The sequence below is a fragment of the Bubalus bubalis genome, chromosome 7, assembly GCF_019923935.1.
Source record: "Bubalus bubalis isolate 160015118507 breed Murrah chromosome 7, NDDB_SH_1, whole genome shotgun sequence".
Lineage (NCBI taxonomy): Eukaryota > Metazoa > Chordata > Mammalia > Artiodactyla > Bovidae > Bubalus > Bubalus bubalis.
In genome coordinates, this window is record NC_059163.1 from 60,848,799 (window position 1) to 60,862,689 (window position 13,891).

At 39.2% G+C, this 13,891-nt stretch overlaps 1 protein-coding gene across 1 annotated transcript in view; it reads right to left on the reverse strand.

Annotated features, from left to right (window-relative positions):
• The window catches only part of LOC123334369 (histone H2B type 1-L-like), a 109,071-nt gene extending 95,466 nt beyond the window's left edge, over positions 1-13,605 (reverse strand). Inside the window, exon 1 of the mRNA XM_044945516.1 lies at positions 13,363-13,605. Coding sequence (XP_044801451.1) covers positions 13,363-13,605 — 243 coding nt within the window. The remainder of the gene's footprint in view (positions 1-13,362) is intronic.
• Between the last annotated feature and the right edge of the window lie 286 nt (positions 13,606-13,891).

Consider the following 13,891-nt stretch of genomic DNA (forward strand, 5'->3'; position numbering starts at 1 on the left):
AGTCTTTGGCTTTTCTCTTTCCTTCTACAATTTTCCATATTCCTCAATTTTAAAATCCCTGATTTGCAAAGGCAATAGTTTCTAGGTTCTCAGCAGTCAAGTATTTATTGGGCAGAAATGAGTTAATCCAAGAAACATATGAAGTTGACATGATTCTGATGGCTCAGGAAATTTTAAAAATCATGAAAAAGTGAAAGTGAAAGTGAAAGTGTTAGTCATTTAGTATGTCTGACTCTTTGCGACCCCATGGACTGTAGCCTGCCAAGCTCTTATGTCCATGGAATTCTCCAGGCAAGAATACTGGAGTATGGTGCCATTCCCTTCTCTAGGGATCTTCTCAATCTAGGGATGAAACCCTGTTCTCCTGCATTGCAGGCAGATTCTTTACTGTCTGAGCCACCTATGGGGCTCTACATATTAGAATGGTTGATAAGAGTTTTTTAGGACATGGCAGATGTTGACTCACAGTAATTAATGTGATTAACCTTAAGCCAAGGTATGTTCAAAGCATAGAGGTGAATCTGAGTCATTAGCTTTTGGTTCTGAAGCCATGAAGAATTATGGCATTTTCTCTGTCCATGCTCTTCCAAACAAAGATCACCTCATTTACGGCATTTATTGCTTCTAAGTATTTTCTTCTTCATGTTTGTTTTTCAAAAGTATAAAATGCCAAGGTAAGTGACCAAAAGAGAGCAGCTATTCAGTATGTGGCAATGACAACAGAGCTAAGGTTTTCTTCTTGTCAAATATTTCTATTGAGGACTCTTTTGTTTCTTCCTTTCTCTGCTTTCTTCTCAGAGTGAAGATAATAAATGAGAGGTCAGAGCACCAGGGCAGACAATGGAAGGTCTCCAAACAGGCAAGGCTGTTTCTGTCTCTTCCTGTGTGATTTCCCTCTCATCTTTAGGATTCAAGTAGATGCTTTTAGATAGACAACTCCCCATGGAGTAAAAGGGAGACTGCTTTATTGTCCAGTTGTGCCAGGTATTAAAGTCAACTGCCATGACTTGAATTAATGTTAAACGTTTGAGAGAAGGAATTAAAGTTAGGTGCATTTGTGAATATAAACAGAATGTTAAATTTTAACATTACTTATTATATATATTTACTTATATATATGTATATATGTTTATTTTATGTATTACTAACCTGGCAAAGACAAATAATTCACTCTAATGATAGTAATAATTTTTGAGGACTATAACATGCATTATCTCATTTAATCTTCAGGCTAGCCCATATGAAAGTGCTATCATTATAATTCTCCTTATTCAGATGAGGGAACCAAGAAAAAAGAGATGTTAGGAAGCTTGCTCAAGTTCATGTAGCTGATCAGTGGCATAACTGGGATTCATCTCCCTCTCCTACTGCTAATCTGTTGATTACAATGGAATATGAAGACATTAACTTATGATTTTTCCATTCTTTCCAATTATACCTTCTCATACACCTCATGGCTTAGTTTCATTGAGTTAGACAGGCTGTGGTCCGTGTGATTTAGATTGACTAGTTTTCTGTGATTATGGTTTGCGTGTCTGCCTTTTGATGCCTCTCGCAACACCTACCATCTTATTGGGTTTCTCTTAACCTTGGACGTGGGGTATCTCTTCACAGCTGCTCCAGCAAAGCGCACCCGCTGCTCCTTACCTTGGATGAGGGGTATCTCCTCACAGCCGCCCCTCCTGACCTTGAACATGGAGTAGCTCCTCTCGCCCTCCCGCGCCTGCACAGCCACCGCTCCTTGTGGGGTAGCACCTCCCGGCTGCTGCCCCTGGCCTTGGGCGTGGGGTAGCTCCTCTTGGCCACCGCCCCTGACCTCGGACCTGGGGCAGCTCCTCTTGGCCGCCAACCCTGACCTCAGGCGAGGGGTAGCTCCTCTCAGCCATGCTTCCATAATCACAGAAAACTAGTCAATCTAAACACACGGACCACAGCCTTCTCTACTCAATGAAACTAAGCCACATCGTGTGGGGCCACCCAAGATGGGCGGGCCATGGTGGAGAGGTCTGACAGAATGTGGTCCACTGGAGAAGGGAATGGCAAACCACTTCATTATTCTTGCCTTGAGAACCCCATGAACAGTATGAAAAGGCAAAATGATAGGATACTGAAAGAGGAACTCCCCAGGTCAGTAGGTGCCCAATATGCTACTGGAGATCAGTGGAGAAATAACTCCAGAAATAATGAAGGGATTGAGCCAAAGCAAAAACAATACCCAGTTGTGGATGTGACTGGTGATAGAAGCAAGGTCTGATGCTGTAAAGAGCAATATTGCATAGAAACCTGGAATGTCAGGTCCATGAATCAAGGCAAATTGGAAGTAGTCAAACAGGAGATGGCAAGAGTGAATGTCAACATTCTAGGAATCAGTGAACTAAAATGGACTGGAATGGGTGAATTTAACTCAGATAACCATTATATCTACTACTGTGGGTAGGAATTCCTTAGAAGAAATGGAGTAGCCATCATGGTCAACAAAAGAGTCTGAAATGCAGTACTTGGATGCAATCTCAAAAACGACAGAATGATCTTTGTTCGTTTTCAAGGCAAACCATTCAATATCACAATAATCCAAGTCTATGCCCCAACCAGTAACGCTGAAGAAGCTGAAGTTGAATGGTTCTATGAAGACCTACAAGACCTTTTAGAACTAACACCCCCAAAAGATGTCCTTTTCATTATAGGGAACTGGAATGCAAAAGTAGGAAGTCAAGAAACACCTGGGGTAACAGGCAAATTTGGCCTTGGAATACGGAATGAAGCAGGGCAAAGGCTAATAGAGTTTTGCCAAGAGAACGCACAGGTCATAGCAAACACCCTCTTCCAACAACACAAGAGAAGACTCTACACATGGACATCACCAGGTGGTCAACACTGAAATCAGATTGATTATATTCTTTGCAGCCAAAGATGGAGAATTCTGCTCTATACAGTCAACAAAAACAAGACTGGGAGCTGACTGTGGCTCAGATCATGAACTCCTTATTGCCAAATTCAGACTTCAATTAAAGAAAGTAGGGAAAACCACTAGGCCATTCAGGTATGACCTAAATCAAATCCCTTATGGTTATACAGTGGAAGTGAGAAAAAGATTTAAGGGACTAGATATGATAGAGGGCCTGATGAACTATGGACAGAGGTTCATGACATTGTAGAGGAGACAGGGATCAAGACCATCCCAAAGAAAAAGAAACACAAAAAAGCAAAATGGGTTTCAGGAGGCCTTACAAATAGCTGTGAAAAGAAGAGAAGTGAAAAGCAAAGGAGAAAAGGAAAGATATAAGCATCTGAATGCAGTTTCAAAGAATAGCAAGGAGAGATAAAAAAGCCTTCTTCAGTGATCAATGCAAAGAAATAGAGGAAAACAACAGAATGGGAAAGACTAGAGATCTCTTCAAGAAAATTAGAGATACCAAGGGAACATTTCATGAAAAGATGGACTCGATAAAGGACAGAAATGGTATGGACCTAACAGAAGCAGAAGATATTAAGAAGAGGTGGCAAGAATACACAGAAGAACTGTACAAAAAAGATCTTCATGACCCAGATAATCACGATGGTGTGATCACTCACCTAGAGCCAGACATCCTGGAATGTGAAGTCAAGTGGGCCTTAGAAAGCATCACTACGAACAAAGCTAGTGGAGGTGATGGAATTCCAGTTGAGCTATTTCAAATCCTGGAAGATGATGCTGTGAAAGTGCTGCACTCAATATGCCAGCAAATCTGGAAAACTCAGCAGTGGCCACAGGACTGGAAAAGGTCAGTTTTCATTCCAATCCCAAAGAAAAGCAATTCCAAAGAATGCTTAAACTACTGTACAATTGGACTCATCTCACAGGCTAGTAAAGTAATGCTCAAAATTCTCCAAGCCAGGCTTCAGCAATACGTGAACCGTGAACTTCCAGATGTTCAAGCTGGTTTTAGAAAAGGCAGAGGAACCAGAGATCAAATTGCCAACATCCGCTGGATCATGGAAAAAGCAAGAGAGTTCCAGAAAAACATCTATTTCTGCTTTATTGACTATGCCAAAGCCTTTGACTATGTGGATCACAATAAACTGTAGAAAATTCTGAAAGAGATGGGAATACCAGACCACCTGACCTACCTCCTGAGAAATCTGTATGCAGATCAAGAAGCAACAGTTAGAACTGGACATGGAACAACAGACTGGTTCCAAATAGGAAAAGGAGTACATCAAGGCTGTATATTGTCACCCTGCTTATTTAACTTCTATGCAGAGTACATCATGAGAAACGCTGGGCTGGATGAAGCACAAGCTGGAATCACGATTGCTGGGAGAAATATCAATAACCTCAGATATGCAGGTGATACCACCCTTATGGCAGAAAGTGAAGAGGAACTCAAAAGCCTCTTGATGAAAGTGAAAGAGGAGAGTGAAAAAGTTGGCTTAAAGTTCAACATTCAGAAAACTAAGATCATGGCATCTGGTCCCATCACTTCATGAGAAATAGATGGGGAAAGAGTGGGAACAATGTCAGACTTTATTTTGGGGGCTCCAAAATCACTGCAGATGGTGATTGCAGCCACGAAATAAAAAGATGCTTACTCCTTGGAAGGAAAGTTGTGACCAACTCAGATAGCATAGTGAAAAGCAGAGACATTACTTTGCCAACAAAGGTCCGTCTAGTCAAGGCTATGGTTTTTCCAGTGGTCGTGTATGATTGTGAGAGTTGGACTGTCAAGAAAGCTGAGCACTGAAGAATGGATGCTTTTGAACTGTGGTGTTGGATAAGACTCTTGAGAGTCCCTTGTATTGCAAGGAGATCCAAACAGTCCATTTTAAAGGAGATCAGTCCTGGGTGTTCTTTGGGAGGACTGATGCTAAAGCTGAAACTCCAATACTTTGGCCACCTCATGCGAAGAGTTGACTCATTGGAAAAGACTCTGATGCTGGACGGGATTGGGGGCAGGAGGAGAAGGGGAGAACAGAGGATGAGATGGCTGGATGGCATCACCGACTCAATGGACATGAGTTTGAGTGAACTCCAGGAGTTGGTGATGAACTGGGAGGTCTGGTGTGCTGCAATTCATGGGGTCGCAAAGAGTCAGAACCGACTGGGTGACTTAACTGAACTGATACACCTCATAAAGCCCTTTACTATGTTATAAAAAGCTTCCAAGTCATGCTCCTCTTAATTTCTAAATAAATTTGAGAATACGTTAGTAATTATAAGCTGGAGTCACATCTCTTTCTGATGGCCACAGACAAGATATTGATTTGGAATACATTATTATCCCCTCAGCTTGTAAAGTGAGTGAATTAAAATCAAAATTGGTTGTGAAGAGAATCCCCAAAAGAGACTTCTAATGTCTCTTAATATTCAAATATCATTAAACTGACAAAAGCAAACAAGCAAAGACTCCCTTTGGCAATGTTCTTACTTCTAACTCCTCAGAGGCTTCACTTTTTGGTCCACATCAACTGTCTCCAGCCACGTGGAAGGAAATGGCTAAATAAATCAGTAGGCTGTTATGTGAGCTACATCAGTAATTTAATTTTGGAGATCTGGCCCCAATAATTATTTTCTTTCTATTCTGTATCTTCAGCCTTCCTCTATTGGTATTTAAGTGTTGCACATTAGCATTTAAATATGCCATATATCTTCTATCTTAAGTAATAACGATAATAATAAGCCATCCATATATTTCTCTGCTGCTGCTGCTAAGTCGCTTCAGTCGTGTCTGACTCTGTGCGACCCCATAGACGGCAGCCCATGAGGCTCCCCCGTCCCTGGGATTCTCCAAGCAAGAACATATTTCTCTAACTATGTCTATTCTCTTCCCTTTGCAGCCAGGCTTTTCCAAAGAGTTGCTGAAAAGTTACAATTTCTTTTCCTCTCTTCACTCCCCAACCCACTCCAATCTCTCCCCAGTGCTTTACCAAACCAACATTTTCCAAGAACACTAATGACCTATCTTTCAAATTTATTCAGAAAAAGATTAATTCTCAATCTACTTGAACTCAGAGAAGCATTTGGTATGGCTGATCACAAACTCCTCCGGAAACCATGTCCTCCCTTTGTTTCACAGAAACACAGGATCCTGGTTTTTCTCCCACATCTCATCTCTGCACAATCAGCTTCTAGATTCTCCTCTGCCTGCTCCTTTTTTTTGAGTATTTCTCAGGGCTCCATCCTCTTCTCTTTCACTTTATTTTCTCTCTTGAGGTAATCTTATTCACTCTTTTTAGCTTCAATTTAATCACTCAAATACTGTCAATAATAATAACATTTTTTGGATGGTTACAATGTGCCGTGAACTGTACTAAGTTCTTCATGTAATGTACCTGATTTATTCCTCATAACAACTATTACACTCTTACATGTTTAACACCATCCTGTGCTAGCTATATCCTAACTCTCAGAGATGCTCATACGCACATGTACCAGAAAGGTCCTTTGACTCTCTTGAAGGTACAATAGAGGTAAAATGTTCAATATGGTATTCTTCATCTTTCCCACTCTACTCCATCTAAAATATATTCTCCCCAAATTGTTCCCTAAATCAGTTCATGGTATTGCCAACCACCAATTAATTGCTTTAAACAGGAACCTGAGTCAAGCGTTTTTGCCACTTATGCTTGATCACTCTGTTTAGCCACTAAATCTTATTTATTTTATTTCTTAAATATCTTTCTAATATGCCACTTCTCTTGGTTTCCATTATTTCCTCCATGGGTTCTTAACCTCCACATCACTGACATTTTGGGTCAGATAATTCTTTGTTATGATTGCCTTGTGCATTGTAGGATGTTGAGTAGCATCCCTGTTCTCTACATGCAAGATGTCAATGAAGCCCTTCCACCCTCCCTCCAGAGTTGTGACAATTAGAAATGCTTCTAGATATTAACTAATGTCCCCAATTGAGAACCATGGCTTTAGTCCCAGTTAATATTATCTACCTCTGTGTTTAATGCAACAGACTTAATTTGTTCTTCCCTGGTGGACTTCCCTGGTGACTCAGATGGTAAAGTGTCTGTCTGCAATGCTGGAGACCTGGGTTCGATCCCTGAGTTGGAAAGATTCCCCTGGAGAAGGAAATGGCAACCCGCTCCAGTACTCTTGCCTGGAAAACCCCATGGACAGAGGAGCCTGGTAGGCTACAGTCCATGGGGCCACAAGGAGTTGGACATGACTGAGAGATTTCACTTTCACTTTCTCTTTAATTTGTTCTAAATGGTGAAAGATGCAAATGTCACAACAATTTTTAAAAACTTTGTTTAGTTTTTCCATGCTTTTAGAATAAAAGTTTAGAGTTCTTCAAAAGCATTCCCAAGTTTTTTAAAAACAGATATATTGAGATATAATTTATATATAAAGATTGTACATATATAATGTCTATAATTTGATGAGTTTGTGCATGTACATACCCATGAAACCAACAACACAATCGAAAGTAATAAATATATCCATCACCTCTGAAAGTTTCTCATATGCCCCACTTTCTTTCTTTGTGGTAATAATGCCTAACAAGATCTATTTTCTAAATTTTTAAAAAATGCATAACACAGTATTGTTAACCACAGGTACTGTTTTGTACAGTAGAATTCTATAACTTATCCATCTTGAATAACTGAAAATTTGTGCCCATTGAACAACAACTCCCCACTGACACCCTCCACTCCCCCTTCCCCAGAACTTGACAACCACCATTGTAGTGCCTACTTCTATCAGTTTGACTATTTTAGATGTCTTGTATAAGTGGAATCATGAATATTTGTCCTTCAGTGACTGAATCATTTCACTGAGCATAATGTCCTGCAGGTTTATCCATGTTGTGCATATGACAGGATTTCCTTCTTTATGTATTTGTTCGTCAATAGACACTTAGACTGTTTCCTTGGCTACTGTGAAAAATGCTGGAATAAACTTGTAGTTTATTTTTAATTTTCTAATTTATTATAATAGTTCTATTTTTAGTTTTTTTTTAAAAGAAATTCCATCCTGTTTTTCATAGTGCTGCAACATTTACATTCCCACCAACAGTGTACAAGAATTCTAAGTTTTCCACATCTGCACTGACATTTATTAATTTGATTTTTGAGAATTGCTTTCTTTCATAGCTCAGTCAGTAAAGAATATACTTGCAATGCAAGAGACTAGGGTTTGATTCTGGCGTCAGGAAGATCCCCTGGAGAAGGAAATGGCAACCCATTTCAGTATTCTTGCCTGGGAAATCCCATGGACAGAGGAGCTTGGCAGGCTACAGTCCATGGGGTCGCAAGAGTCAGACAGGACTGAGTGACTTTCACTTCACTTCACTTCCTTTTAAAAATAATTGAAATATATTTGACACATAACACTGTGAAAACTTAAGGTGTACAACATGCCAATTTGTTACATTTGCATGAGGTGATATCTCATTGTGGTTTTGATTTCTTTGATGATGGTGATGTTGAGCACATTTTCATATATCTGTTGGCCACTTGTATGTCTTTGAAGAAATGTCTATTCAAGTCCTTTCCCCATTTAAAAAACTGGGTTACATATATTTTTTTGCTGTTGATCTATAAGACTTCCTTATATATTTTGAATATTAACCACTTATCAGATATATGATCTGCAAGTATTTTGTCCCATTCCACAGGTTGTCCTTTAATTCTGTTGACAGTTTTCTTTGCTGTGCAGAGCTTTTTAGTTTGATGCAGTACTGTTTGTTTATTTTAACTTTTATTGTTTGTGTTTTTGGTTTCATAAGCAATAAACCATGGCAAGACCTTGTTTCCTTTTAGAAATTTTACAGTTTCAAGTCTTACATTTATGCTTTTAATACATTTTGAGTTTATTTTTATGTATAGTGTAAGATAAGGGTCTAATTTCATTCTGTTGTGTGCGGATATTCAGTTTGCCCCATGCTACTGTTGCACAGACTATCTTTTTCCCATTGTGTGTTCTTGGAACCTTCGCTAAAGAACAGCTGACTGCTTATACATGGGTTTATTTCTGGACTTTGTATTCTATTCCATTGATCTATATGTCTGCCTTTATGCCAGTAAAACACTGTTTTAATTACTTCAAGTGATCTACAGATTTAATATTAAACCCATCAAAATCCCAATGATATTTTTTATAGAAATATTAAAAAAGTCCTAAAATTAAAATGGAACCATAAAAGGCCTCCAAGAGCCAAAGCAATCTTAAGAAAGAAGAACAAAGCTGGAGGCATTACATTTTTTAATTTCAAAATATAAATCTACAGTAATTAAAGAAAGCATTCCCAACTTTTGACTCTTACTTACTCTTCAGTTTCCTTTTGGGCTGTATTGGATTTCCTCATAAAGTATTTCCTCAAAATACCAATTCTCTGTACTTGGGCTTTTCACAGCTTTTTTTTTTTTTTTTTATGGAATGCTTTCATTTTCTCTTCTCCCTTTGACCAGTCAATTGCCCATCATCCTTCAAGTCTCAGCTGAAATGTTACTTCCTTAAAGAGATCCTGTTTAACCAGTACTGATATTCCTCTCTACCAGACTAGATTCATAAGTCATGTGGCTGCTGCTGCTGCTGCTGCTAAGTTGCTTCAGTCGTGTCCGACTCTGTGCGACCCCATGGATGGCAACCCACCAGGCTCCCCCGTCTCTGGGATTTTCCAGCCTTCTCTGATAAGTCATGCTACCCAAACTATATGCTTCTGTAACATATTGTACTTACTCTTTTACAGTTTTTTTGGGGAGGGGATATAATCATTTATTCAGTTTTTTTGTTTTTTTTTCTTGTAAAGTTGAACTATCTATGAGGGATGATTTCCATGTCCATCTCACCCTCCATTGTCTACTTAGTACATGCTACAATGCAGGGCACTTAGTACAAACTCAGTATTTGTTGACTGAATGCTTTGGAAACTCTGTTGGAAGGAAACATAGTATCTTGTAGCCTATCAGGAAATTCAGAGATGTCTCATTAGCTACAAGAAGTAGAAACTATAAACTCAGGGTCCAAAGTCACATTTTCTATTAATATCTGCTGATGTCAAATCAGACTCCATACGGATTCCATTACTGGCTTATCTAATAGAAAGAAATAAGTTCTACTAAACCATAAGTTTTCTGTAGTGAGAAAGAAACATTAGTGAACAATTCAGTGGCCCCATATCCTGAAACTAATGAGGAAAAAGAACAGTGAGACTAGGCCCTTGTTTCTATGGCTACTTCTTTGGTTTTCTCTTTCTCATATTGAAAGAGATATGAGGACTTAGAGAAATTTTAAAATTCTGAGCACCTCATAGGCGCTCTTCCACTGAGCATCAGTGTTTGGTTCCAAGGAAGCAAGGCCAAGAACTCTTATAATCTCCAAATGCTGACAGGGTCACCATTGAAAGTCAGCCAACACAGACTGACATATTTTCTTATTGAAGAGACACCATAGGAAATGCTCATCAGTGAAAGAACTAAAACTAACTTGATTTGTTTGATGGCCTTACAGAGACAAAGTTTTACTTATTTTTTAAACAGAACTAGAAATGGTTTCTTAAATTTTCAGTTTTACTGTAAGCCTTGCTGCCAGCCATAGGAAATTGTATGCATTGAGCATGTACGGTGGAGCAGCTGCATGTATGCTGAGACACATTCAGAGACGAAAAAGTGGGCAAATTATACAGGGGCATATGGGCTTTGGTAACAGACTAAGCCAACTGTCCCCACATCTCAAGAGTGAGACACAGCTTATATTTTGGAATGGCTGAAATCATACTTACTTTTTGTGGATGTAGATGAACTCTCAAGTGTGATACATCAGGCAGCAAAGGCTGCCACTTGGAGCAACACTGATTTATTTTAGGAAAGCTAAGCCAAGGGAAACCCATAATTTTCTAAGGAAGAGATTTTGTAATCATCTTTAAACTTTCAGATGCTAATTTCTATCTTATTTCTATAACAACCCGCTCTAGAGCATGTTTAATGAAAATAAGAGATGATGGCTGTCATATTGTAAGTGAGTTAAATTTTATCTGCACTGAAAATCACTGAGAAATAATCTCTAATTATAAAGCTGGGAAACAGAACATTTCAGCACATGTGCTTTGAAGGAGCAGGCTCCCAGTTCTTACCACTAGAGTTGTCTTGAAAATTACTCACATCTGCTAAAGGGGAAAAGACTGAGCCTCTTCATCAGTGTTTTTAAAAAAATCTAAATATTTTGCAATTATGATGCGATTTGGCCTGAAGACCTATTTTTTCTCTATGTTGGTGATTAAAGACATTTTATTTTACATGAAAAAGTCTTTGATTTGTGTAATATTGAATGTAGAAATTATATAGCATGCCATACATAATTTTGCCAGTGCTAAATGGATGCTATATGCCAGGTGTCGTGCTAAATGCCTCACATGCTAGCTTATGTTTATTTCCCAGTGAAGATAATGATAAAGTGGCAAAAACTCCACATGGGTTTAACTCTTATAAAAGGTTTACAAGAGATTCAAAAGTCTACTTCAAATCTTCAGATACCAGCAACATAAAAGCAAAAGGATAAAGAAAAGAACATAATATATGCTTTTATCTGTTATATAGCTTCTTTTAATAAAGTATTGGGTTTTTATAACTTGGAAAATGTGATGATATTTATCTTTGTACTTAAATAACAAGTCATGTTTAATCTAAATCAAATCATTAATCTATGTATGTTACATATTGCTATGTGCTGAGATATGTAAGGGAGGTTTCCATACAGAACTAAACTCATAATTCATTTAGCTTTTCTTCCCTTTCAACTCAGTAGTCCACTTTCAAAACTGTGATTAAAAAGGAGACAACATATAGCAAAAAAAAAAAAAAAAAAAAAAAAAAAAGGGATTCCTGAAAACGTCATAAAGAAGTGGGACATATTAGACAGTTAATGGTCTTTTTTGGATTGCTGCTCACATTTTGAAACTGCATTTTCTCCCTCAGCTTTCAAAGCCATAGTAAAAAAAAAAAAAAAAAAAAGGTTCCTATAAACATTAAAAGCCCCCTTAGGAACTAAATGGACAACTGATAATCTACACCATGTGGGTAAATCTTTTGAGACTGGGCATTTTTATCCTCCAATTGCACATAACTTTGTGCTGGAATTTATGGTAAACTTACAAGAAGATCATGGCATCTGGTCCCATCACTTCATGGGAAATAGATGGGGAAACAGTGGAAACACTGTTAGACTTTATTTTTTTGGGCTCCAAAATCACTGCAGATGGTGACTGAAGCCATGAAATTAAAAGACGCTTACTCCTTGGAAGGAAAGTTATGACCAACCTAGATAGCATATTCAAAAGCAGAGACATTACTTTGCCAACAAAGTTCCGTCTAGTCAAGGCTATGGTTTTTCCAGTGGTCATGTATGGATGTAAGAGTTGGACTGGGAAGAAGGCTGAGCACCGAAGAATTGATGCTTTTGAACTGTGGTGTTGGAGAAGACTCTTGAGAGTCCCCTGGACTGCAAGGAGATCCAACCAGTCCATTCTGAAGGTGATCAGCCCTGGGATTTCTTTGGAAGGAATGATGCTAAAGCTGAAACTCCAGTACTTTGGCCACCTCGTGCGAAGAGCTGACTCAATGGAAAAGATTCTGATGCTTGGAGGGATTGGGGGCAGGAGGAGAAGGGGACGACAGAGGATGAGATGGCTGGATGGCATCACTGACTCGATGGACGTGAGTCTGGGTGACCTCCAGGAGTTGGTGATGGACAGGGAGGCCTGGCGTGCTGCAATTCATGGGGTCGCAAAGAGTCGGACACGACTGAGCGACTGAACTGAACTGAACTGAACAAGGTGTTCTGATCTTAATGGAAATGTTTAAAATTCTCACTCAATTTCATAAAAGATCTGCCCATAAACTTCAAAAATCCTAAACCACCTCAGGTCTCACTAAATGAAAATACATTTATAACATATACCTATCTGAAGGGGAGAATTAACCAAATCAACTCTTATGAGACTCTAGTAAGTCTTTTTGAATTGTTGTAAAAGGCATTAGTGGAACATTGATTAGTAACTAAAAGCCAAAATAGACTTAGTTGATCTAGGGACCAAAAAATCCTGAAAAATGTTGATCTTATTATTTCTGTTTTTCAGCCATATCCTTAAAGTGAAGTCGCTCAGTCGTGTCCGACTCTTAGCGACCCCATGGACTACAGCCCACCAGGCCCTCCATCCATGGGATTTTCCAGGCAAGGGTACTGGAGTGGGGTGCCATTGCCTTCTCCGTTAACAGCGGCTAGGCATATTATATTGACTTGGAGCTGGTATACTTGGTGACAGCCTTAGTGCCCTTGTACACGGCGTGCTTGGCCAGTTCCCCAGGTAGCAGCAAGCGCAAGGTGGTCTGGATCTCCCTGGATGTGATAGTTGAGTGCTTGTTGTAATGCACCAGGCACAATGCCTCGCCAGCGATGTGCTCGAAAATGTCGTTGACGAAAGAGTTCATGATTCCCATGGCCTTGGACGAGATGCGGGTGTCGGGATGGACTTGCTTCAGCACCTTGTACATGTACTGAGAGTAGCTCTCCTTGCGGCTGCACTTGTGCTTCTTGCCGTCCTTCTTCTGGGCCTTGGTCACAGCTTTTTTAGAGCCCTTTTTAGGGGCAGGAGCAGACTTAGCCAGTTCAGGCATGTCTATAAAGACAACACTGGGTCAAACCAATTCATCAACAACTCAACTGAGCAGCTGACATTCTACCTTAGAGCAAGAAAACCCCATCCTTTGATCACTGCAACATTATTGAAATACACTAAATTACTCTCATTTTCTTAAGCAGAGAACATCAAATCTTTTATACTAAGAAAGAATACCTCTTAGCTGAAATTTCATGGCTGAATGTTAATGAATTTTGTGCATTTTTTAGTGAAATAACATTGCCTCTTAATATAATTCAGTGTCTTCTGGCTTTTATAAGGTC